Source organism: Lissotriton vulgaris, chromosome 2_1 (genome assembly GCF_964263255.1).
Source record: "Lissotriton vulgaris chromosome 2_1, aLisVul1.2, whole genome shotgun sequence".
Taxonomy (NCBI): Eukaryota; Metazoa; Chordata; class Amphibia; order Caudata; family Salamandridae; genus Lissotriton; species Lissotriton vulgaris.
The window spans coordinates 799485305-799512854 of NC_141687.1; the positions used below are offsets into that span (position 1 = coordinate 799485305).

Consider the following 27550-nt stretch of genomic DNA (forward strand, 5'->3'; position numbering starts at 1 on the left):
ATTAAATGTAGTGCCCATAAAAATATCACTGATAAAGTGGGTCAAGGAAATGCTTTTGCCGACAGCATAGCGAGACAAACAGCTGTGTCCCGAACTGACTCCCCCATGTACGTAACAAAATCACAAGCTGAGCGATGGTATGATGCTAGAGCAGAGATACTAGATATCCAAAAATCAGCGACTGAAGCAGAACTTGCGGCATGGGCAGTAGATGGGGTGCTAGATGATGAGGGGTGTTGAAGAAGCAAAGACATGGAGAAATGGAAATTGCCTGCAGCTTACTTGCAAGCGATGGTTCAGATGACACACGGATTAGCACATGTGGGAGCTCTTGCGATCACTCGACTGTTATCACGAGTTTGGGAGCATCCCGAGATTGCCAATACTGCCAAGAGAGTAGTGCAGACCTGCTTGATATGTTTACAACACAATCCTGCGAAAGGGACCCATACTCCGAAAGGAGGGTTCGTTCCACCATCTGCACCATTTGAGGTACTCCAAATGGATTACATCCAGCTTGAGCGCTGCAATAACCTTAAGTATGTCCAAGTGGTGGTGTGCGCTTTTAGCAAATGGGTTGAGGCCTTCCCCACGAAAGATAATACAGCTTTAACAACAGCTAAGGTGTTGCTCAAGGAGTACTTTCCTCGCTTTGGAGTTTGCAAATTTTTGTGGAGCGATAATGGGCCTCATTTTGTTGGGAAAATTGTGGAGTATGTGCTGAAGGGGTTAGGGATCCAGCAGAAGTTTCATGCTGTGTTCCACCCTCAGTCAGCAGGTCTTGTTGAGCGGTACAATGCTACGTTGAAGCTGAAACTGGCTAAGATTGTGGCGTCCACGTCATTGAAGTGGCCGGATGCCTTACCGCTAGCATTGCTCTCTTAGATCAGTGCCCCACTCTCGAACAGGCCTCACACCGTATGAAGTGGTGTTTGGAAGGCCTATGAACATATGGGGAGTGCCTAAGCCGCGATTGATTCATGATGTGCCTTGTATAATGATGAACGATTATTTGGCACGATTAACAAATGATTTGCTTTCTATCCATCAACAGGTTCGAGAAGCGCTCCCTGACAATTCTACTGGAGAGGCTCACAATCTCCGTCCTGGGGATTTTGTGATGGTCAGATCGTTTGAGGGCGAATAGCTTGGAACCGAGGTGGCGTGGCCCCGAGCAGGTCCTCCTGGCTACTCTGACAGCTGTACGAGTGACCAACAGAAAGCGGTGGGTGCACTCAACTCACTGCCGTCGTGTTTCTCCGGATCTGGTGAATCCTGCTGTGCTGACTGACTACAAGGAGATTCTGGATAAAGAAAAGAGCCCAGCTGTGACATCGGCCGAAGTCGAGGGAGCCTTCCCGGACCACACTGTTTCTGGACGACAGCGTTACGATCTGCGGCCACAATAAGGAGAAGATTTTTGGGGTTTTCGAGACTGGTTGGTTACCGCTCTGGGGTTTGTGAAACGGAAGCCGGGAATCTCAAGGGGGGGGGATCAGTTCTGCCAAGAGTAGCGACACCCGTCTTGACGCCCGGAGAGGAAAACAACGGCTACCTCGGAGCTCAGCACCGTATTTTTCTTTTTTAGGTATATATATTTGAGACATTGAGAACTCTTTGAACTATGGCGTCTTCTGCATCACGAGACAAAAGAATACTTGGTGCCATTCTGTTTGTCTTGACAATCGTGGTGATAGCAGTAATAGCCTGGGTAGTGGAACTTGTGGTGCCTGTACGTGAACATTTGCTGCAGACTACCCCGGCTCCATCTGAACATTTTCACTTCACTTTGCCTTACCATGAAGAACGGCATCGACAGACTTATTTGAATAGCTTTATTCAGATTTTGCATCATACTCACAATATGACGAACACTTCAAATTGCTGGGTGTGTGGGATGTTGCCTGGGCATCAGAAGAAGGGAGGCACTCCACTCATTCCACTCCCATTTTCGCATAATGGTTCCTGTAACGCCTGGTACACTCTTCTTTTTACCTTACAATGGCCAACTAAGGGGGGGGGGGGTGCTCTTCCATTTGAACAAAGTTTGCTACCATGACCGAGATGGGTATCCACGAGCTGAGGGTACTCGATTCGAATGGGAAGAGTACCGTCCCGACAATGTGTCTGCACCTCGTGTTTACAGCAATCAAAGGAACATTAATATGTCCAGTACACATGTTATTAATGTCATCACTACTAAGGCAGACCTTTGCATTCGTAATAAAGGCACGATCCCGGTGGGGAAAAGTGAATGTAACACTACACTTACATTTGACAGTCCAAATGGTATATCATTTGTGGCATCCCGAAATACGTACTTTATTTGTGGCAATAAAGGTTACCATCAGCTCCCTTTAGGATGGTTAGGCACATGTTATGTATCGTTTGTGTTGCCCCCTGTATTCATCGCCCCACCAATGTATCATAATGACTATATTCTCTATCATGACTTTGTACTAAATCGTGTTAAACATGCTGTGGTCTTGGATGACATCGATCAGACTGATACTGCCTTACAGCAATATGTGGACTTTAATTTGGGATTGTTTTCCTTTGTGGGGGCTGCATTGAACAGTTGGAAAATACGACGGCTGACCCGTGTTGTTGAGGCTGTAGCGAATGATACTGCTATTGCATTGGGGAACATAACAGAAGAACTCCAAATTTCTAGGATTGTTACGCTTCAAAATCGCATGGTTCTAGATGTGGTTCTAGCTGACCGTGGGGGGGCATGTAGAATCATCGGAAGTAGCTGTTGTGTGTACGTGCCAGATAATTCGCCTTCTGTTTATGATGCCATTTCGAAATTGCACAAAATAGCTGCTGAAATACACCCGGACAATGGAACTTGGACTCTTTCAGGGTGGTTCTGGTCAATGCTTACCACTTGGGGTTGGAAACTGCTAACGATTTTATGTATCATTGTTGGGATACTGTTCCTTGTATGTTTATGTATACAATGTGGCCCAGCTTTATGTTCCATGTGTTTATCGGCTTGCATACTATCAAGACGAGCTCTTGCTCAAAACAAAATGATGCTTCATAAAGAAGTAGCTCAAATGATGCTAATTGATATTGAAGATGAACATCCCGACTACGTCCACTATGAGGTAGCTTCAGCTAAACGCTAAAAGGGTCGTCTGTCGTAATTTGACAATGGCCGAGTTAGCGCTTAGCTGTGCTACACGTTTTCCCCCTTAACTTGACTATACTCGAAAACGCCATTTTGTGTATTGCGGCGGCCATTTTAGAGAATGAGCGGCCTCGTGGTCAGCATGCCCTTTAGTCCGTTGTCCGTACCACTGACCACTCGACTTTGCCCAGCAACAGGCTATTTTTAGCAACGGTCAAGCCTGTACATGCGCAGTTCCATCTGACCAGTCACCCCTCAGGAATGTGCCGCCAAACTGACCAGTGGGGTTGTAACCCCTCCCATGAGTTGGCTGTGTTCCAAAAATGACCATATATGTACATAAACTCTGTAAACCTTGTGCCGCCTATCTTTTTATTGCTTGTAAATTGTATAAAAGAGGGACTCACACCAACGTTCGGTGTGATACTTCTTGCATTACCGAAGGGTGCTGTAGGAATGTACCACCACCCCATGGGGTCTTAATAAACTTGTTCTTTGTACTTTTCAGTTTCCGTGCCAACAGTTCTTTCAGTGTAAGTGGGTTATCTACGGAGCATGTAGGCCTTGGGAACCCGATACCACAATTGGAACTAAGCTGCAACTGACTGATGAGCCCCTACTAGGGCAACACCGGTCTTAGGTTGCTTGTGTTCCAGTAAGAGGATATGGATTGGTAGTTCGGACTGGACTGTACCTAGTAAAGCAGGATCAAAACCGATTTGAATATGGCAAGGTTTAGCCTGAGGTGGCATTGAGGACAAAATAATGTTTTGACTAAGATGCAGCCTGAGAAATTACCAGTGGCCAAGATCAATTCAAACATTCCACCCATCGCTTTTGCATACTTCAGTGGGACTGGCATAGCCAGACATTGTCTGTATTAATTTTGCCACTGTAACCAAGCTGCACCAGCTGATGAGCACCCCAACTATGGCGAAACTGATCTGTGAACTGGGAAAATAAGCCTCCCAAGATCAGTTTTGCTATAGTTGGGGGGCTCATCAGCTGGTGCAGCTTGGTTACAGTGGCAACATGAACACACACCATGTCTGGCTATGCCAGTCCCACTGAAGTATGCAAAAGCGATAGGTGGAATGCTTGAATAGATCTCGGCCACTGGTAATTACTCTGGTCGCTTCCCAGTCAATTTTGATTTTATTTTATTTTTTATTTCACAAACAATGCGACCTCAGATTAGACCCCGCTGTATGTCTAGCATTCTTAACCCTGCTCCAATACGTACAGTGCAGTCCGAAGTTTCAAGCCAGGAGTTCTGTTACCTGGGAAAATAAGCCTCCCAAGAAGTCCTGGCTTGGAACTTCAGACTGCACTGTACTTATAGGAATAGGGTTAAGACTGATATACATACGGTGGGGTCTAATCTGAGGTGGCATTGTTGGCGAAATAAAAAATAAAATAAAAACAAAATTGACTGGGAAGCGACCAACGTAATTACTAGTAGCAGAGACTAATTCAAGTATCTTACTCATTACTTTTTTTTTTTAAGTTCAGCAGCGAGTTAGAAGTATAAGAATCACCTACAACTGGATCACAAGCAAGGATTAAATGGGATGTCTTGACCCTTCATATTAGGGGAGACTTGGTACTTTTAGATCGTGAGCAAGTTACCTCACTGGACGAGTTTTGTATTTCTACTGGTTTCCACAGGACCTGGAGGCTCCAACATTCAGACCTCTGGTGTCTAATGCCTTGAAGGAATCCAGTATTGCGTGAGGTTGCGACAGGTGAGTGTTAAAAAGATAAAGGGTGTGCGCTACCATGCTCCCCAAAAAATCCTTTTTAAGAGTATGAACACTGTTAGTGAAATTTTTCCTAAGGGAATTCATTTAACTGCATTTAAGGAATTGGTTACCTCGGTTTCTTGCACCTGCTAATGCATTTTCACCTGTAACTTTAAAATACATTTACCAGACCCTACTCATAGTACCTTTAATATTTACACCACTAGAATGTACTATTAACTCCAGGTTTGCCCATAGAACTGCATCAGAAATTTAATCCAGGTCAGTATCGCTGCATGGTACTGGAGGGAAATAAACAGAAGTAAGATGGGAGGCACTATTTGAGGAGCAAATGTTGGCTGTCTCTGTGTTCTAAATATAAACAAACAACTTGTGTTCATACCCTGTTTTATTTATATGACTCTTCAATTCCGATACATTTTACTCCAACAAGCCAGATCTATGCATGCACCGGATACAATGCTACTTCGTTTATACTGGTTAGATATGCACCCCCCAATGAAAACAGATTACCCACACATTTTTCAAATTGTTGGAAATAGGATTGCTGCTGTTCGCTTCCATCCATATGGGCTGGTAGCTCCATGAATGTTTGTTCAAGACACACCCACAATAAATATGATTGGTCGGCCTGCTCCTTGCTATGAGATAGACATGTTTGCAACAAGAGGCAAAACTCCTGTCCAGATAGTCATCTGGACTAATCACAACTCCTTGTTCTATACAGACCCGGAATCGCTTTCTGATAAACTGCATTACAATAGTCTACCTACTGCTTCTTACTCTAGCATGATAAGTATTACCTTTGTGACAGATTGGAGAAACACATGGTTGAAAGGATACGTTAATCTTCTATGGTCAAAGGTATTGACAAATGCTACAGCTTTAGATGGCAGTGCTATATCAGCAGGGGATAGCAAAGATAGTTAGGGTGAAATATGATACTATGAAAGAAAGGTAAATAAGCAAGTGAATATGTGAAGGAGAAAACTAGGATTTTAATTAAGATAAATGGCATCAGGCAAATAGGTCACAATAGGACTTATTTTGCAAGTGCAAGTTTTCAGATTTAAATTCGAAACTTTAGTGAAAGCTAGTGCTTACTGACAAGTCCGTAAGATTACTAAAACAATTGTGAATACACCCTCTACCTTGTTTGTCTGTGTGAAATATGCCTACATGGACTTATCTCAAATCCTGAAACCATGAGGCAACAAAGTAATACATATCACAACCATGTTCTATGCCATTTTGTAGTGACTCGCTCAAACTGATCGCCTCCCTGATGTGGAAAATGCCGGTCTTCATTTAGGGTTTCACATGGGTTTTCTAAGTCAAAAAACAGGACAATGCACCAAGGTATTTTGAGCAAACTTGAAACCAACAACTGGATGTTAGGGACGTTAGTAGGTATCTAGTGTTGTTTTCCATTAAGCCCAACTGGTGTTTAAAAACAAATGTAGCTTCTAGTTTTCTAAACTGAAAAAAATGGGTCTAAATACCAGCCAAATTACCGCATGAGGACATTCCAATTTAAGCCAGAGACGAAAGGAACGTTTCATAAAAACAAAACAGCCAAGAAACCATTGCAATTTTCTGGTAAATTATCAGGATCAATGGTAAATCTGAAAAGGGCAAACATGAAGGATGGAGTGGTGAAACTTTTCAGACACTCAGTCACAGATCTCGGTTGAATCCATCATCTTTCTTTAGCTCACTTAGCCACCCCAGTTCAGGCCCAGCTATATGCAAGCCCGTCTTAACCGTGTGCCTCATGGTGACAATCCAGCCCGAACTGCCAAGTCAGGTTTCTCTCCCCCCTCAGCCCCCCTTGATGCTTAGGATACAAGTAACTACTGCAATTAGTATGACAAATTAAAATGTTACCTGTTCTGTGGACCGTCGCCAACTAAGTATTCAACAACTCTGTCCACAACTCCCCGTTCTCGAGGAAGGACAGGTCTTGCTAGAGGCGGACCTGGTGGATGAAGACCTGGTAATACAAAATGAGTAATTAAAAATTACACTGCTTACTGATCATTCATCATTTACTTCCATTAATTTAACTTCAAGTCATACCATACAGAGCACAAAATACTTTGCTGTTTAACAGTAGCTATAACTTATTTATGTATTGCAATCATAGCAATTAATTTATGTATAGGGTGTGGGTGATGTTTAAACATTAGTTTACATCATACAGCCAATTTCAAAGATGAAAATGTCAGAAGAAAATTATTTTGAGGCCGTACTACAGGCGTGAAGCAACTAGGCACATAGGACACTTTGGCCTCCCAGCCTATGGCTGTGTAGCCTCTGCACCTTATCAACCTCCTCAACGGCCATTGGACCGGCATTCTCAGAGTTTGAAGCCTTGATAGTTCACTGCTGAACAAGCCATCGTTGTATCTGCTGGAGCTGGAAAATTACATAGCTTTATCAAGACACCTGTATTGCACTAATTATTAGGTCTCATCTACTAGACTGCGCATGGGCTGTCTGTTGCAAGACCTATTGTTACCGTAGTTATCTTAGTTATCTTAAAGGCCACCCACTGCTTACCATTGACTTGTCACTCATTTGCTAGTTTATGTGTTAGCTTGTGCTGGCTTACCTTACTCTACTTTTGTTTGTCCTTCCTCTGGAGTATGTACACTCCTTCCATTGCACATTTTCTCAGGTTATTCTATTTTCTTTCTTCACCTGCGCCACAAGGGTGCACAATTTGAATCTGTCTCCCTAGTGTGCTTCTCTTTCCCCTTCGGTGCTCCATGTTGTGTGCTCTTGCCCATGTGAATCTTCCCCAACTGCTTGCCTTTCTCTCTCTCCTGCTTTCCTTTCCTCCTCACCACCACAATGCTCTCTCCAAGTTTGATGCTCTCTCCCAGTTTGAATCCCTCCCCATGCCCTCTGTGTTGCTTCCTTCCAACTCACACCCCATGTTGCTTGCCCCCGTCCCAGTTTCCTTTACCCTACTCCTCCACAATTCTACTCCCCACCCTCAGTCTTGCTCTCAACACCCTGCCCTCACTAATGCTCCATTTTACAGTTTCTCACTGTGTTTCTGCTGGACTACTGGATCTGCTTAGTCAATGAGATAATGGCCTGCACATCGTTTGGATTAACTTTGCCAGGGTACAGATATCGAGACGCCATGGGCCCCAGTCCCCAGTCCCTAAAAATCAATCAATCAGGGGTTTGTTAAAGCGCAACTACTCACCCTTCAGGGACTCCAGTCGCTAGGGGTACGGGGCGGGGGAGCAGGTTCCATTATATCAAGGAGGGGGATCAGTCGCAGAGCCAGTTTTTGAGGTTCCATGCGAAGATAGGGAGCGATGTCTGTCTGAGGTGGAGCAGAAGGGCTTTCCATGCTATGGCCATGAGGAAGGAGAAGCAGCCTCCCGATCTGGTTTTTCTGGTGCGGGGGACCACGGCATAGAAGAGCTTGGCTGATTGTAGGGTCCTTTGGGGTGCGTGGAATTTGAGTCGGTTGTTCATGTCTGCTGGTCCGGTGCCGTGGAGGGCCTTGTGTGCGTGGGTATCTTGAAGGTGATTCTCGCCTCGACGGGGTACCAGTGCAGTGTGCACATGTGCTGGGAGATGTGGCAGTGTTTTGGCAGGTTGAGGACAAGTCTTGCGGCGGCGTTCTGGATGTTCTGTAGCTTGCGGGAGAGGTTTTTGTTTATTCCAGCATAGAGTGCGTTGCCGTAGTCTGGTCTCCGGGTGACCAGGGCGTGAGTGACGATCTTTCGGTGTTTGAGGGGGATCCATTTGGAGGTCTTACGAAGGAGGCGGAGGGTGTGGAAGCAGGAAGACGAGACGGAGTTGATCTGGCGGTCCATTTTGAGCTCGGAGTCCAGGATGATTCCACGGTTTTATGCATGGTCTGTGGGGGTTGGCGGGTTTTTGAGGGCGGGGGTCCACCAGATATCGCTACAGGCATCTGGGTTTGGGCCCATGATGAGTACTTCAGTTTTGTTGGTGTTTAGTTGTAGGCAGCTGTTTAACCATTTGGAGACAGCTTCCATGCCTTCTCGAAAGTTGTCTGGCGGTGTTGGGTTCGATGGATAGGGAGAGGATGAGTTGGGGGCCGTCTGCTTATGACCCAATGTTGGGTCTGCAGGTTCTGACGATGTGGGCGAGTGGATCCATGTAAACGTTGAAGAGCATCGGGCTGAGGAAGGAGCCCTGGGGGACTACGCAGGTGGCAGGTCCAAGAGGAAATTGGGTGGGGCGGGGAGGTCTGACACGCTGCGTTCTGCCGGAGAGGAAGGAGCAGATCCACTCTAGGGACTTGTCCTGGATTCCTGTGTCGTAGAGTCTGCGTATTAGGGTGCGGTGGGAGACTGTTTAACGCCGCTGAGAGGTAGAGGAGGAGGAGGGTTCTACGGTTTCTCCTTTTTCGAGAATTGTGCAGATGTAGTCTGTTGCGGCGAGGAGGGTGGTTTTGGCACTGTCGGTTTTTTCTGAAGCTTAATTGGGAGGAGTCTAGGATGCGTTCTTCGATTAATGTGGAGAGTTGGCTGTGGATGGCTTTTTCGATGACTTTCGCTGGGAATTGGAGCAGGGAGATGGGCCTGTAGGTTTTGAGGTGAGTGGGGTTCGCTCAGGGTTTCTTTAGGAAGGGGTTGACCTCTGCGTGTTTGCAGTCATCGGGAAAACGAGGCGGTCGCCAATGAGCGGTTGATGGTGTGGCGGAGCATGGGTGCGATGGTGTTGAAGATGTGGTGGGGCAGGGGCCTGTGGGGGCCTCTGAGTGGATTAACTTTGTCTTCAGTGTGACTTTGGTGGTGAGGGCTGTCCAGTTGTCAATCGCTGGTTTCTGGGTGTCGGGGTGGTTGGTGAGGGTTTAGTGGCCAATCTCGGACTCAAACAACTTGTAGACACCCCAACCCACTACGCCGGACACACGCTCGACCCTATCTTCACCTCCAGCAAGCACATCTCCTTCGATTACACCACAGCTCTCCATTGGACAGACCACAGCTGCGCTCACTTCAACTACAAAAAGTCCACAACCCACAACCCCCCACAACCTATTCCTCGAAGAAATTGGAACAAAATCACCACCGAACAACTCTTCACATCGCTTCACCAAAACCCCCCTGCCAAATCATCGGACCCAAACCAAGCAGCCACTAACCTCACACAATGGATCACCCACAGCGCCGACGAACTAGCACCCCTGAAAAACCATCTAATCAAGCAAGGTAGCAAAAAAGCCCCCTGGTTCAACGATGACCTTAAGAAATCCAAGAAGTTCTGTCGTACTCTCAAGAAAACCTGGAGAAAAAACCCAACCACTGATAACATAGCCACCTTCAAGAACGCCACCCGCAAACACCACCAACTGATCCGATCCACCAAGAAATCAGCATTCAAGGATCGACTTGACAATGCCCAAAACAGCAAGGAACTATTCAACATCGTCAAAGAATTTACTAACCCCACCGCCGGCACCAACGACATTACTCCCTCCCAAGACTTCTGCGACTCTCTATCCTCATTCTTCCACATCAAAATCGCCGAAATACATAACCGCTTTGAAAACCAGTCCGAAGACAAGTCCACTCCACCCACCTCCGAACCAACACCACAATCTAACAACCTTTGCGCCTGGAACCCAATCACCACCGAAGACACCATCCACCTGATGAACTCCATCCACTCAGGATTGCCAACCGACCCATGTTCCCACCACATTTTCAACAAAGCAGGCTCCATCATCGCACCCCATCTCCGCGATGTCATAAACTGTTCCTTCTATTCCACTACCTTCCCGGAAATCTGGAAACATGCCAAACTCAGCGCCCTTCTGAAGAAACCCACAGCAGACCCCACCGAACTGAACTACCGCCCCATCTCGCTCCTCCCATTCCCCGCCAAAGTCACTGAGAAAGCCGTCAACAGTCAGCTCGCCGCCTTCCTCGCATCCAACAAATCCCTCGACCCTTCACAATCCGGCTTCCGAGCCAAACACAGCACCGAAACCGCCCTCATCGCAGCAACAGACTACATCCGAACACTACTGGACAACGGAGAAACAGTTTCCCTCATCTTACTTGACCTCTCCGCAGCCTTCGACACAGTCTGTCATAGCACCCTCATACAACGCCTCAGCAACGTCGGAATACAAGGAAAAGCATTGGAATGGATCATATCGTTCCTTGCCGGAAGAACCCAGAGAGTCCGCCTCCCCCCTTTCAAATCAGAGGCCACCGAAGTCATCTGCGGCGTACCACAAGGATCTTCACTCAGTCCCACCCTCTTCAACGTATGAGTCCCCTCGCATCCATCGCACGCCAACACAACCTCAACATCATCTCCTACGCAGACGACACCCAGCTGATCCCCTCCCTCACCAAAGACCCAAACACCGCCAAAACCAACTTACACGAAGGAATGAAAGAAGTAGCCGAGTGGATGAAGAATAGCCGTTTAAAACTAAACTCAGACAAAATGGAAGTCCTCATCTTAGGGTCATCCCCTCTGCCTAGGACAACTCATGGTGACCACCGGCCCTGGGAACAACACCCATACCTATGGACCACGCACGTAACCTGGGCTTCATCCTAAACTCCTCCCTCTCGATGACCAGACAAGTCAACGCAGTCTCATCATCATGCTTCAACATCCTACGCATGCTCAAAAATCTTCTGTTGGATCCCCACGAAACAAGAAAGACGGTCACCCACGCACTGGTCACTAGCCGACTGGACTATGGAAACACCCTTTACCCAGGAACCACAGCCAAACTACAGAAAAAACTCCAACGCATCCAAAACGCCTCAGCCAGACTCCTATTGGACATCCCTCGGCAAGCTCACATTTCCGGCCACCTGAAAGATCTCCATTGGCTCCCTGTCAACAAGAGAATAATGTTCCGTCTCCTCACCCACGCACACAAAGCCCTCTACGACCTAGGTCCCGAATGCCTCAACACGCAACTATCCTTCTACACCCCCTCCCGCCAGCTTCGATCGTCCAATCAAGCCCTCGCCGCAATTCCGCGCATCCACAGATCCACCATGGGAGGAAGATCCTTTTCCTACTTAGCGGCCAAAACCTGGAACTCTCTCCCCACCCACCTCTCCTTCAGAAAGCAACTAAAAACTTGGATATTCGATAAGTAAAGCACCTCCCTCCCTCAAGCGCCTTGAGACCCTCTGGGTTAGTAGTGCGCTATACAAATTCTAGAACTTGAACTCTTTGTCAAAGTTGTCGTAGATGCTCTTGATTTTGTGGTGGAAAAAAGTGCAGAGTTTGTCGCAGAGGTCTTGTGAGGGAGGGATGTCAGTAGACTCACTGGTGGGTTGGGCAAACTCCTTGATGAAGCTGAAGAGTTCCTTGCTGTTGTGCATGTGGGTGAAGATTCTGTCTTCAATCGCTTTTTTCCCCATTTCTCTGCTGAGTTGGTGGGGGGTGTTGGTGGCAGCTCTGAAGTTGTCGTGGGCTTCTGTGGATTTGGTGTTCCTCCAGTCTTTTAGAAGCGGTGGTAAGTGCGTCTGGACTCTTGAAGTTTGGTGGAAAGCCATCTGCCTTTCTTGGTGCAGGTGTTTTTCTTGAGGGGGGTTATGGTGTTGGTGCTGTCCGAGATCCATCTATGCAGGGTTCTTGCTGCGGTGTTGGGGGTCATCATTTTCCGCAAAGGTTGGGGTAGAATTGAGGAGGTGAGCTGGTCGTCAGTGATTTTGGTGCAGTTTCTTTGTGGGAGAAAGTGCTGGTGTCGGTGGATGGTGGGTGTTCTGAAGGTGAAGTGGACACAACCATGGCTGGTCCATTGGAGTTCAGTGGCATGGCTGAAGGTGATGGAGTTTGCTGTAGTGAAGAGGGGTCGAGGGTGTGTCCTGCTGAGTGCGTGGGCTCAGCCACTATCTGTCAGTCTAATGTTAGGTGGTTGTCCAGGAGGGATGTGGTGTTGGGGTCCAGTTGGTTGTCAAGGCGGAAGTTGAGGTTTTCCAATAGGGTGTAGTTGGTGGATGCGATGGCCTGCGGGGAGATGATGTCCGTGATGGAGTAAGCGAAGGATCGGCGGGGTTCAGAGGGTCATTATATAAGGGTTCCTCAGAGGGTGGCGGTGGGGCTGGCCAGTATCTTGAAGTGAAGGTATTCCATCAGTTCTGTGGGCTCGTCAGGGAGTGTGCTCAGGCGGAGGGTGGATTTGTGGACGATGGAGATTCCTCCTCCTCCTCCTGGGCGGGTGTGGCGGTCCTTCCTGGAGATCTTGTATCCTTGGGGGATGGCGATGTCCGGTCCAGAGGTGGTGTTGAGCCAGGTTTTGGTGAAGAACGCTACGTCCGATGTGGTGCTGTTGAGGAGGTCCCAGATTTGGGTGGCGTGTTTGTGGAGAGACCAGATATTGAGGAGGATGCATTGCAGGGTCTTCGGTTCGGTTGTGTCCTTATGGGTGGGTTGTGCTGGATCAGTGTTCTTGGCGGTGCTGCAGGTGTGCCAGCAGCGGTGACATCTGAAGAGTTCGTGGGTGTCCGCTGTTGATGCTAGCTTGCAGTTGTTGATGCGGCCTGGGTTTAGTACGCGGAGTGCTGCTCGGTCATAGCGTTGGCTGGGCGGAGGTCCAGGGTTATTGGAGATGGTCTGGTCGTGGACGGGCGCAGACTGGCTTGTCTTTGGCATGCCAGCTGCGCAGCCGCCATTAAGTGGGGGTCGGGCAGGGCTGGACAACTGGGAGGTGGGAGCGGGGAGCTGGAATGGTCACGCTGGGAGGGGAGGGGCCACGGGGGCAGCAGTGGCGGGGACCTTTTGAGATGCGAACTGGAGACCGGAGACCACTCCACAGTACAGGGAGAGGGGAAGGTAGTACAGAAACTGAGGTTAGAGTGTCCACCAGACAGAGCATTACTGATGGGTACTCTTTCACAGCTTTCCCTTTTACTCTACAGTAAACCCACGAAGAGCTGATGTCCACTCAACTGCCACTGGTACAATCTATATAACAACTCAAAGACCCGTTGGGGGTGCAACCCATAGAGCAACTCCACCTCGGTTTATGGCTGAGGGGGGAGCAAAGAAGGTTGGAAGGGGGCTTTGTTCCCCATGGAAGGGAGACACAGCCTTCAGTAAAAAGGCCATCCGAGTGCTCAGCACTAATTTGTCCAGAAGGTAGGTGGTGTTGGGAAGCTGCACTTAACCACAAGTTACTTACCTTCATTAACAATATATCCGTAAGAAACATTAGTAGTGATAGATTCCTTACCTTAGAATTATCCCCCAGGCATCAGACTGGATCCGGAAAATTTGTCAGCAGTACCCTTGCACGTCGGTAGGTGGGGTCGTGCGGGTCCGCATGAGTCATTGGCGCCGGGATGACGTCGCTGGAGTTACTTAGATGCGCCCACGCGCGCGGACGTTAGTTCTGTACACGACTTTCATCACCAAGAACGCAGAGCCATGCAAGAAACTGACCGCTGGTGCCATGAAACGAATATGCTACTTACCAGTATGCATCTGTTCTTGGCATGTAGGGCTGCTGAACATTCATATCTGAGCATAGATCGCCACCTAGTGTTGGGTCCGGATGATTGCACATTGTTGTCCTGGAAGTCTTTTCGAAGTATAACGAGATAGGTGGCTCCTCCCCTGGACTAAGGTGCGCATGGGCATCCACTCCATCCTCAGATTGTTTTTCACCATTGTGGCGAAGATGGAGTGTAATACCGTAAGTGATGACCATGCTAAGAGTAATTCGGAGTGCTGCAGCCGCTTCAGGCGCCGGGCGGGCGATATGAATGTCAGCAGCCCTACATGCCAAGAACAGATGCATACTGGTAAGTAGCATATTCGGTTCGAGGCATGTGGGCTGCTGAATTCATATCTGTGCATAGAATATATAGCAGTCACTCCATTAGCAGCGGCCGCCCGTGCCAGCTGCAGCAGTCTGAAAAAGTGTTTTTAGAACAGCCTGCCCTACAGCTGCCTGATGTTTGGAGTGCACATCTACGCAGTAGTGTTTTGTAAATGTGTGTGTGGTAGACCATGTGGCTGCTCTACATATTTCTTCTAAAGGAATGTTTCCAAGGAAAGCCATGGAGGGCCCCGGCTTTCGCGTGGAGTGGGCTCTTGGGGGAACAGTTAATGTGCGCTTAGCCTTTTGATAGCAAATCTGTATGCACTTAACGATCCACCTGGCTATACCTGCTTTGGAAATGGGGTTGCCTTTGTGTTGTGGCGAAAAGGCAACAAACAGTTGTTTTGTTTTCCTAAAATCTTTTGTCCTATCTATGTAGTACATTAAAGCTCTTTTGACGTCTAGTGTGTGGAGCATTCTCTCTGCCACGGACTCAGGATTCTGGAAGAACACTGGCAGTTCTATAGTCTGATTCATATGGAACTGTGAAACCACTTTAGGCAGAAACTTAGGGTTAGTGCGGAGTACCACCCTGTTGGAGTGAATCTGTATGAATGGCTCCTGGATAGATAGTGCCTGAAGTTCTATAACTCGTCGTAGCGATGTGATTGCTATTAGGAAAGCCACTTTCCACGTCAAGAATTGAATCTCGCATGAGTGTAGAGGCTTAAAAAGTGGACCCATCAGCCTGGTGAGGACCACGTTTAGGTTCCATACAGATGCTGGTGGGTGTCTGGGAGGAATACCTCGTTTGAGTCCCTCCAGAAAGGCTTTGATGGCAGGCACTCTGAAAAGTGAGAGATGCTGCCTGTTTTGGAGATAAGCTGCTATTGCGGACAAATGTATACGAATGGAAGCAGAGGCCAGATTGCATTTGTACAGATGTAACAGATAAATAATGTCGTGAGTAGATGCATCTAGTGGATTAATGTTGTGGTCGGCACAATAAATGACAAACCACTTCCATTTTGCAGCATAACATGCTCTAGTGGTGGGCTTTCTTGCCTCCCTTATGATATCCATACAGTCAGGAGGCAGGTTGAGGTAGCCAAAGACCTCAGGAGCCAGATCGCCAGGTTGAGCTGTTGCGGATCTGGATGCTGAATGTCACCTATCTAAGTCAAAAGCCTGGGCGTGAGGTGCAGCCTTTGATGCGGTACCACGGAGAGTTCTAGAGACGTGGTGTACCATGGTTGGAGTGCCCACGTCGGAGCAACCAGGATGAGAGTCATCGAGTGTTGCTTCAGCTTGCCTGCCACCAGCGGTATCAGAGGTGCTGGGGGAAAAGCGTACGCAAATATGCCTGACCAGTTCATCCATATTGCATTTCCCTGCGACTGTGGGTGTGGGAACCTGGCATCAAAGCTTCGGCATTTTGCGTTTTCCCTTGTGGCGAACAGGTCTATCTCTTGATGACCCCACTGCTGGCAGTACGGTCGGAGTACTGATGGATGTATCTCCCACTTGTGCATCTGGAGGCTGTACCTGCTGAGCAGGTCTGCCATTTGATTGTCCTTGCCCGGGAGGTGTTCCGCCATGAGGAAGATGTTCCGCTGAATGGCCCACTTCCACATGCTCTGAGCCAGATGAGACAACTGTGGAGAGTGTGTACCTCCCTGCTTCTGTATGTAGTACATGGCCGTCATGTTGTCCGTCCGGAACACAACCTTGTAGCACAAATGTACCTTGAATGCTTTCATCGCCATGAAGATAGCCATCAGTTCCAGAAGGTTGATGTGCATCTTCCTCTGCTGTGCTGTCCATAGTCCCTGCACTGTGTAGTGGAGTACATGAGCTCCCCATCCCTGGAGAGATGCGTCCGTTGTCAGTATAATCTGTGGCACAGGCTCCAGGAACGGTCGGCCCCTGCAAAGGTTTTGTGGATGCCACCAATGCAGACAGTTGTATGCGCGACCGGTCACCAACACTAGGTCGTTCAATTGTCTGGAGCCTGATTCCACTGACGTGCTAAGCACTCCTGAAGCGGACGCATGTGTAGTCTCGCGAGCGGGACTATGAAGCTGCAGGAGGCCATCATGCCCATCAACTGCATGAACACTCGTGCTGGAAGTGAGTGTTGTGGTTTGAATTTTTGTATCAGCACTTGCATGCTGCTGATCCTCACTGAATTTGGCTGTGCTTTGGCTGCCAGAGTATCTATTGTCGCGCCCAGATACTGCCGTACGTGGGCAGACTGAAGGTGGGACTTTGGATAATTCAGTGAAAACCCCAGATCGTGAAGAAGGTGAATGGTGTGGGACATGTGGGCGGCACATTGCTGGGCCGACTTTTCCTGGATAAGCCAGTCGTCAAGATAAGGGTAGACGTGAACGTTCTTTCTCCGTAGGTGTGCAGCCACTGTCGCCAGGCACTTGGTAAACACCCTGGGTGCTGTTGTCACTCCGAAAGGGAGGACCTTGAACTGATAATGCTGATCCTGAATGGTGAACCGGAGGTATTTTCTGTGTGACGGGTGTAGCGGTATATGGAAATATGCATCCTTCAGATCTAATGTTGCGAGGAAATCTCCCTGACTGAGTAACGGTAGAACCTGCGGTAATGTGAGCATGTGAAAGTGTTCTGAGAGAATGTACTGGTTTAGGGCCTGAGGTCCAGTATGGGTCTGAGGGACCCGTCCTTTTTTGGGATCAAGAAGTACAGCGAGTACACCCCTGTACCTTTTTCTTCCACAGGCACGAGCTCTATGGCTCCTTTTTGCAGCATGCGGACTACCTGCTGTGCAATAATTGTAAATGCTCTGTGGACATAGGACGGTGTCTTGGGGGTATGTTGGGTGGAGTGGATGTTAACTCCAGACAATAACCGTACTGGATAAGTTGCCTCACCTACCTGTCTGTAGTGATGGATTTCCAGACCGGCAGGAACTGTTGTAGTCTCCCCCCGACCGGTGTGGGATGGTCGGGGCAGTGACAAGACGTCACTGTTTGTTAGTGGCGGAGGATCGGGAGCTGTTTCCACGACCTCTGCCCTTGGTGCGGTTTCTACGATAGCCACCCCTACTGTGTTTGTTGTAGGTGGGTGCGTGCCTCCTTTACTGTATTGTGTCTACTGGGACAGCTGGCCTTCGGAAGCTCCTCTATTGTTGGAGCGACGAAAGGAACCACCCCTGAACTGCTGCGACTGTAGAGCCCCCATAGACTTTGCAGTCTGTGTCCTTATTTTTTCCAAGGTGGTGTCCACCTCTGGGCCAAATAAGTGATCAGGGTTAACTGGCTGATTGAGTATGGTGGTTTGTATCTCGGGCTTGAAACCGGAGATTCTCAGCCAGGCATGTCGCCTTAACAGGACACTTGTATTAATCGCCCTGGCTGCAGTGTCTGCTGCGTCCAGCGCACACTTAATCGACGCGTTTGATATAAGTTTCCCTTCTTGTATTAGAATCTCTGCTGCCTCCTTATACTCATCTGGCAAGTGTTGTAACAGGGTTTCAAGTGTATCATAATGAGCCCTGTCATATCTGGCTAAGAGTGCCTGCGTGTTGGAGATTCGCCAGATATTGGCCGCTTGAGCTGCCACCCTTTTCCCTGATGCTTCTAGCACTTAAGATTCTTTGTCAGGGGGAGGAGCATCACCCGTTGTTTGCGAGTTCGCCCTCTTCCGGGCATTGGAAAACACTAGAGTCCAACGGCAACTGTCCCCTGATATACGTAGGGTCCACAGGTGCTGGTTTGTATTTCTTCTCAATTCTGGGGTTTATTACCCTTGCCCTTGTGGTCTCCTTAAAGATGTCTCCAGCATGTTTCAGGACACCTTTTAGCATGGGTAGAGTCTTGACAGTTCTCTCAGAGGTTGAGAACGTGTCAAACAAAAAATCCTCTTCAATAGGGTCAGCATGGAGCTGGACATCATGATTTTTTGCTGCCCTCTCAATAAGTGCATTAAACGCAGCCGTGTCTTCTGTAGGCGAGGTTTTAATAGCATAGACATGACTGTCTGGGGCAGTTTGTGCATCCCCTGGGTCAGCAGTGTCTGTCCAGGGTTCAGTGTGATCTTCTGGATCAGTGTCTACAGGATAACTGTAATCCTCATTGCCACCATCCCCGACTTCCACATCTGAGTATGTGGGTGAGATCGGAGCAGTGTCTTGTCCATGTGGTGTTATAGGTTCAAAAAGAATAGGTGACGTAGCAGAATCCCTCTTTCTTTAATGGAGCTTTATATGACTCCATAGGCTGTTCTGGGGCAATCTTTCGCTTGAAAATTGAAAGTCTACCCGTCTCAGCGTCGATGAATTGCCTCGACTGATCTTCCGGCCGAGGCTGTCTATGCTTGGTGGCCACTTCCGTAGTTGTAGGCTTCGGCCGCATGGACACCTTCTTGGTTGCTTCGACGCCCGTCTTAGGGGCGAACGCCTTAGGTACCACTTTCGGCGGAAGCGTGAACTGGATGGGTGCCGACGACTTTGGAGGTTTACTGACCGGCTTCGGGGGTGGAGTAGCCTTCGGTCCGACAGTAGTAGCCTTTTCTTTAATGCGTTTCAGCGAGTCAGACACTTGCTTGGAAAAAGAGGCGGATGGCTGTGTTGACTCGACTGGTTCCTTTGAGCCACTGCCAGTTGTGGACTCTAGGTCCATACTGCTTTTAGCCTTGTCGAGTCGACGCTTAGGATCGAGAACTTTCTGAGTTTCGAGTCCCTTGTTTGTGTTGACGGCCTTCGGCGCCAACTTCTTCGGGTCGACGTCCTTGACCAGTTTCTTCGGTGCCCCGGTCTTCGGCTAGATACCCTTTAACGACCTCACCGGGTCGATAACACTCTTCTGTGTTGTCGGTGCCGATGGTTCAGAGGTCTTCGATCCGACCAAAGTAATACGCACTTTCGGTTTCGATTTAGTGTCCAGTGCTTTCTGTTTTGTAGACACCGATGCTTTTGGTTTCGATTTCGATCGGTCAACCGATGGCTCCTTAGAAATGTCCGAAGCCGGGACTTAAAGCGAGGCTGTAGATCCAAGCGTATGATCTTGGGTAAGGCCATGTGACGATCCCTCGACCTGAGCCTTAGAGTGTTTTGGTTGCGCCCCCCAAACTAACGGCTGGACCTAGCTCCTCGCTCGAGCTATCTTCCACGGCCCCAAAGGACTCATCATCGTCTCCTACCTAGTCGACGACGTCTTCAGTATCGACCATTTCCAAATCTGCGTCGTAACTGGAGTCGATCTCCGATGCAGGATCAGACCGGTTTCCTTGAAGTTCCTGCTAGACTCCCTCATCTTCGGCATCGAAGATGTTCACCGGGTCAGGTGCCATCTACTGAGCCTCCTTCCGCGCTGCTCGTCGAAGGCGAATAGTCTTCTTGGAGCGGAACCGAGAAGAAGCCATACAGCTGGCTTCGTCGTGATCCGAAGACAGGCACTTGTTGCACACCGGGTGGACATCAATGTGAGGATACTTGGAGTTGCAAATGGGACAGCTCTTGAATGGGCTCCGTTCCATGATGCCGAAAAGCCATGCGGCTCCTCTTGACGTCCGGCTCGGGGACAGAGCTGGAACAAGTACTGGGCACCAATCGCAAAGACAATACCGACGATAACTAAAGGCCTTTTGGTCAAAAGAAATTTTTTTATTGAATCCGAACTTGAGTTAACAAATATAAATCCGAACCCAATGGCGGAAAAAAACAATCTGAGGATGGAGAGGATGCCCATGCGCACTGTAGTCCAGGGGAGGAGTCACCTATCTTGTGATACTTCGAAGACTCTTCCAGGACAACAATGTGCAATCATCCGGACCCAACACTAGGCGGCGATCTATGCACAGATATGAATTCAGCAGCCCACATGCCTCGAACCTAATGCCCTGAAAGGGATGACCTTAACCCTTGAAATCAGTTAGTAGAACAGGGAGGATGGGTGGGGCGGTAAGGAATCTATCACTACGAATGTTTCTTCCAGATAAATTGTTACTGAAGGTAAGTAACCTGCGCATCTAAAAGAAACTAGTGATAGATTCCTTACCTTAGATTAGATACCCCAGCAATACCAACCACGGTGGTGGGTCTGCGAACCAAGATCGCACCAGACAGTCCTGGAGAACAGAACAGTCAAAGAAGCCGTCCCACCGGACTTGGCTGTCCAGGCAGTAAGGCTTGGTAAACGTGTGCAGCGAAGATCACGCACCTACCTGACAGATGTCATGCAAGGTAACGCCCCGTCCCAAAGCAGTACTGGATGCCAACGCCCTGGTAGAATGGACTCGCAGCCCCACTGGAGGCTCCTTTTTAGCCAAAGAAAAACAAGCCATAATGCACAGAACGACCCACCGAGAGATGTCTGCTTGTGCACGGCCCGACCTTTCTTGGCGCCCAAGTAGCCAACAAAGAGCTGATCATCAACCGGGAACTGTTGTGTGCAGTTCAGATAGAAAGAGAGCGCACGATTTGGGTCCAGATGGAGGAGACTCTCTTCCTCTTTTGAGGGATGCGGAGGCGGAAAGAAGGAGGGCAAAGTGATTTTCTGCCAGGTGTAAAAAGCAGTGACAACCTTTGGCAGAAAAGATGGAGTCCGCAGAAGAACTTTGTCTAGGTGGACTCAGAGAAATGGAGGCTTAGAACAAAGAGCATGGCGGTCTCTCCCTGGTCTGGAAGAGGTGATGGCCACCAGGAAAGCAGTCTTTAAAGTGAGAAGATGAAGAGGACAGTTGTGAAGTCAAAACCAAGAAATTCGGTGGCCGTAGCTTTGCCCACCTAGCCCCTGCTTTCTGGAACCCTCTCCCTCTCTTCATCAAGTCCAGCCTTACCCTTCTTCATTTCAGAAAACTGCTCAAAACCCTCCTCTTCCCCTCATCAGGCTAACTCTGCCTCCCCAGACCTTACACTCACTCACTCTGTCATTCAGCGCCAGGAAACCTCTGGTGTCAGTGCGCTATATAAGTTTCATTTAACATAACATGTGGCTCAAAGGGAGCACACATCAGATAAGTTAGAACAAGATTCAAGTCCCACTGAGGCATTATGAAAAGAACAGGAGGGTAAAGAGGAGTAATGCCTTTTAAGAATCTATTTACAACAAGGGACTTGAAAAGGGAAGGCTGATCTGGAAGCCATAAAAAGGCTGAAATGGCCGAGAGATAGCCCTGACAGTACCTAGAGCAGAGCCCTGCTGGGCCAAACATAGGAGAAATAGAAGGACCTCTGAAAGAGGGGCACAAAGGTGATTCCCAGCCTTTGCTGTGCACCATGCCACACATTAATGCTACCTGCATGCGTATACAGTTTTAGTGGAGGGATGTCTGGCTGCCAAATTAACATCACAGACTTCGGGAGGCAGGTCGAAAGACGTCAACTGCCGTCACTCAATTTCCACGCAAGGAGGTGGAGGCTGGACAGGTTTGGGTGGAGAACCCTCTCCAGCTGCTGCGACAGAAGATTCTCCCGAAGAGGAAGACTGAACGGGGATAAAACGCCATGCTGAGTAGCTCGGGATAACATACTCTGAGCCCAGTTGCAGAGCCACAAGAATAACTTGGGCCAGGCCGCGCTTGATCTTAAGTACTCTGGGTAGAAGTGGTAAAGGCGGAAAGGCGTATAGTAGACCGCAACTCCACTCGCAACAAAAAGCATCGCCTAGCGAGAACCACCTTGAAAATTCCAACGCACAGAACTGAGGACGTTGCGCATTCTCTTCAGTGGCGGATTGATCTAACCAAGGCCCTCCCCACTGCTGAAAGAGACTTTGTGCCACGTCCGAGTGCAGACGCCATTCGTGATCCATCATGCACCGACGGCTGAGTTCGTCCGCCCTGGCGTTCAGAGAACTTGCCAGGAATTAAACCATCAGGGACATGCCCTGATGTTCCAGCCATGCCCAGAGGCGCATAGCCTCCTGACATAGGATCCACGACCCCACCCCGCCCGGTCTGTTGCAGTACCACATGGCGGTGGTGTGGTCTTTGAACACCTGCACTACCCTCCCCACGTCAGAGGGTGAAGGAATGCCTTCAATGAAAGTCGGATCACCCGAAGCTCCAGAAGGTGGATATGGAGCCGGGACTCCGCCGGAGACAAGAGGTCTCTGATCTCCACCTCTCCCATGTGGCTGCCCCATCCCAGAAGGGACGCGTCCGTCACCACTGTGTGCCTCGGTTAGGGAAGGGGAAGGGATCTGCCAATGACCCAATCGCGATCCGTGAGCCACCACTGCAATTGTCGTGCAGCGCCCTCCGAGATCTGGACGTGATCGGACAGGTTGCCCTGATGCTGTGCCCACTGGAACTTCAGGTCCCACTGCAGAGCCCACATATGCCATCTGGCATGATCCACTAACAGGATGCAGGAGGCCATCAGGCCCAGTAGCCAGAGGGTCATCCTGACCAAAACCCGGGATAGAGCCAGAAAGATCGGAATCATATCCTGGACTCGCTGTTCAGGAGTATAAACCCAAAACTGCGCAGAGTCCAGAACTGCTCCGATGAAGATGAGTTTCTGTGAGGGAATCAGGTGCAACTTTGATGGAAAACCCCAGCAAATGCAGGAGGTCTGCCGTTCTGGAGGTGAGATATGACTGTCTGGGGCGAGCCCGCCTTCCACAACCAGCCATCGAGATAGGGGGAAGATGGAAACCCCCAATCTGCGCAGATGAGCTGCGACCACCGCCACCACCTTCGTGAACACCTGAGGGGGCGCTGGTAAGGCCAAAGGGGAGCACGGTGAACTGAAAGAGCTCGTTGCCCACCGTGAATTGCACGTAGTGCCTGTGGGCAAGCCGCAGGCCCTGGTCCTCCTTTGGAACCAGAAAGTAGTGGGAGTAACAACCACAACCTACTTCTGGCATCGGAATGTGCTCGATGGCCCCCTTGGCGCTGCACCAGCCTGTGGCCCTGCAAACGTGGCCACGAAAGGAGCGAAAAGCAGAAGGCGGAGGAGGCAGAGTGGCAGACAGGCCCAAGGACTTGGCCCTAGCCTGGGAGTCCTTAAAGCGCTCCAACGCACTGTCTGCTTTGTCAAAGAGGCGAATGCCATCAAAGGGCATGTCCATGAGTGTTCTGGACATCACCTGAGAAGCCAGTTGTCCTCAGCCAGACGTGAAGCCTAAGCGCCACCGTAGTGGAAATCGATCTACCCAGCGAGTCGGCGGTGTCCAGTCCACAACTTATGGTAAACTTAGCTGCGTCTCTCCCAGCAGCAATAGCCTGGGAGAGGACTGACTGGGTCTCCTTTGGGCAGTTGGGCAACACCTGCGCAACAGTGTCCAACAGAGAGTGGGAACAGCTGCCTAAGAGGCATGCGGTGTTCACCGACTGCAGCCCTAAGCTGGCAGATGAAAACAGCTTCTTGTCAAGCTGTTCCAGCTTCTTGGATTCCCTATCCGGAGGGGTGGAAGGGAATGCGTTCTAGGAAGTAGAGGCCTGGACAACCAAGCTCTCAGGGGTGGGGTGTTGGGAGAGAAAGGGGTTCGCACGGAGCCGGTGGATGACGTCAGGCCACGTTCCTGTCCAAGGGAGCCCCTGTGTTAGGCCTGGACCAGGTGCCCAAAACAACGTCATACAGTGCTTCATTAAAGGGCAGCAAGGGTTCCGAAGAGGTTGCCACCTGATGGAGCACTTCTGTCAGGAGGTTAGTACTGCGGCCACTGTAGGGAGGACGAGGTGGAGGGCCTAGTCGCCATACGCAACACCACTGCATAACTGGCTCCCTCCTCCGTAGCCATGGTAGGAGGAGACAGCATGCCATGGTCAGGTGAGGTATTGAGACCACTGGCTTCCCCCAAGTCCTCTACTCCGGGTCATAAGTACACTCCTGTGCAAGAGGGTCCTCCGACTCCTCCCAATCCTCCCCTTCCTCCAATGTCAGTGGAACAGGCTCAAAATAAGGAGGAGGGACGTAGGGCAAAAAGTGTCCCATCGGCGCCTGAATCTGCACCGATCCGGCACCGTGTCCGGCTGAACCTGGGTACGAAGTCATTCCGAGGAGCGGGCGACGTCGGTTGTGGTGGAAGTGTTATTAGGTCAACCGGTGTCGTCTGGGGTCTGAACCTGGACCTCGAGTGTGTGGAGCAGACTGCCAGACTTCCAGCAGCCTTAGGGACCGCTCCCGCAAAGTCTTCGGCGCCATGGCCGGGCAGTCGAGGCACGACTTGGGGTCGTGGTCGCACCCAGGCAGTAGAGACACATGCGTTGTGGTTCCGTCACCGACATCATGAGGTGACAGTCCCCACAGTTCTTGAAGCCGGGCATCCTTAGGACACCAGGAGTCGAACGACTCAAAAAGATAAGCCAAAAGGCCACAAAAACTCAGTCAAAAAGTGACTGGGGGTACTAGCTCTTCCCGGATCTGTGCTTGCTGGCGCAGAAAAAGAAAGAACTTACGTCAGCGTGCGTGGGCGCTTCCAAGTACCTCCAACGACGTCATCCCGGTGCAAACGACGCACGCAGAGCCGCACGATGACACCTACTGACGTGCAGGGGGACTGCTGAAGAAAACTTTCCGGATACACTCTGACGCTTGGAGGTAATTCTAAGGTAAGGAATCTATCACTACGCGTTTCTTTCAGATTGTGACTTCAAGTCACTCGCATGACAATCTGACGGAACTGCATTGAGTTAGACAAGTATCCGGGTCAAGAGGCACAGTGAGCAATTATGCATAGGCTCAAAAGGTGTATCATGGCTTAGAAACAGTGCAGAAAAAGAAACAGACGTCAGCCTGCCTGGGTGGCATTCACATGCAGCATTGCTTCGTCACTTCAGGATCCAGCACAGAGCCACATGGTGCCACCTACTGATACGCAGGAGCACTGCTGAAGAAAAGTCTCTGGATTTAGTCTGGCGCCTGGTGGATATTGTAATCTACGGTTAAACGCATCAATCTTGAGTTTCTAAGACTTATATCATTAATACAAAGAAACATGAGCAGAAACAGGCTTCATCCATCTTTGTAGTTGCCCCGCCCATACATGTCCTACTAACAAGAACAGTTTGCTTTTTTATGCTAATGCTATATAAAATGTTGCCAGTTTAGGCTTCAGAGGTAACAGAAAAGTGTGCCTTGTAGCTCTGTCCTACTATAATATAGTCTCTCTCCAGCTTGCACTAGTTGCATTTGGACAAGCAGGAGAAAAATCAAAAGAAATTGTACTTTAACATTTAGTCCTGCTATATGAATAACACGTGCGCTGTCCTGAAGTCATCAATCTCACGATTGATTTACCATCATATCAATTTGTTTCTTTGGGTGTTACACAATGTAAGTAGGAGCATTATGGAGGCTGAACCCTTCAGGTGTTGGCACCTTCACCATTGAACCCTTTTTCTCCTGAGCATTAGAGGACGAGGCTTGATTTAAAAGAACCCATTAAACCTTGTTGATTGCGTACAAAAGTAGACATTTGTCTTTTTTTATCACACTTTGCAGCCATAGCTGTGTGAAAATGACCTTCGTGTATACTCCGTTTCTACTAGTCAAAGATGCCCTACTCTTCCCATTTAGCTTTTCAAAGGTATCATAGAGCTGTGAGCAGCAGGCACTACTCATTTATTGTCAAACAATAGACATCCACGCATCCACAAACAGGGCCTCACTTGCCTACCAGTTTAAAGATCAAGGGCTTGTACAAAAGTTGTTCCAAATATTAGAAATACGCATTGTAATTAAGTGATGATTAAGATTACTTAAGTTCTGTGTTTTGGCTCTTTCCTATCACCATCCAAGGAAAGATTCCTCAGAAGAAGAAAACAAGCATGGAAGGGGATATAACCGAAGCAATGTGAAAGCAGTGCTTTTAAATAACAATTCACCCATGTAACCGGGCAGGCCTATGCTCGATTCTTATAGGATGAATAGAGAGCATTGTCTCAAAGCATGTTGGCCAAACCACCTAGATCAGTGGTTCTCAACCTGGTGTGGGGACCTCTGAGGGTCCATGAAGCCTAGCCAAGGGATCTGAGACTGCTTGGAAAATTACATTTTAACAGATTAATAAAGCGTATATACAAAAAAGGAAAATATAAAACTGACATTTTTTAAATGTTATGCAAGTGTGAAGGAATTTGAAATCTGTGCCTAAATATTAAGTTGGTATACTCCGATTGATTCATGGGAGCAGTTAGTACAAGTGATCGAATAGAATACAAATGATGGGTGGCCTCAGCTACATTTATAAAAACTCCAACCTTCCCATTAAAATTTGAATTTCTATTGGTTAGATCTGTGAATTTAAATAGTTCATAATTTGTGTACTACTTTAATAAATTCTTGTGTCTATTTTTTTTTGTTCAAATAATCCAAATAACTTTGGTTGGTGTCTCGGCTTTGAGTAATGACTCAGTGGGGGTCCCGCATTCCAATAATGATTCAATTAGGGTCCCCGGATTCTAGTAGGGTTACACAGAAGTCAAAAAGTTAAAAACCTCTGATCAAGATGTTCTTGTGTTTGACACATGCATGCCTATTAGACAACAGAACTTGAACAGGACTTGTTTAGTCAATGTATGCAGATCTTTGCAGAAGGGAACACGTGAAAGAGGCAGTAAGACCTAATTTGAAGTTCTCCAATTTGCAAAAGAGGCAACTTTGTCTACAACTACACCACTATATTAAATAGCTGGTTGGAGGAACAAAATTCCTTAGTCTTATTCAGGTAAAAGAACAAGGCATGTCCAACAAAACAGTTGGCGAGGAGAGAAGGTGCAAGAAGATGGGTTTGTAGATTTATTAATTACAGTGGAATTCACTCTACACTCAAATAATAATTAAAGGTAACTCCATTCTGATGACTACCGTGCACTGACAGAGACCAATGTAGGATTCATAACTGCACCACTCTTTGCACAGGT

The 27550-nt window shown here is 48.7% G+C and overlaps 1 protein-coding gene across 2 annotated transcripts in view; it reads right to left on the bottom strand.

Moving 5' to 3' along the window:
• LNPK (lunapark, ER junction formation factor) overlaps nucleotides 1-27550 on the bottom strand; it is a 646398-nt gene that overhangs the window by 180728 nt on the left and 438120 nt on the right. For both annotated transcript variants that reach the window (XM_086956173.1, XM_086956174.1), the window contains exon 10: nucleotides 6787-6892. In XM_086956173.1, coding sequence (XP_086812299.1) covers nucleotides 6787-6892 — 106 coding nt within the window. The remainder of the gene's footprint in view (nucleotides 1-6786; nucleotides 6893-27550) is intronic.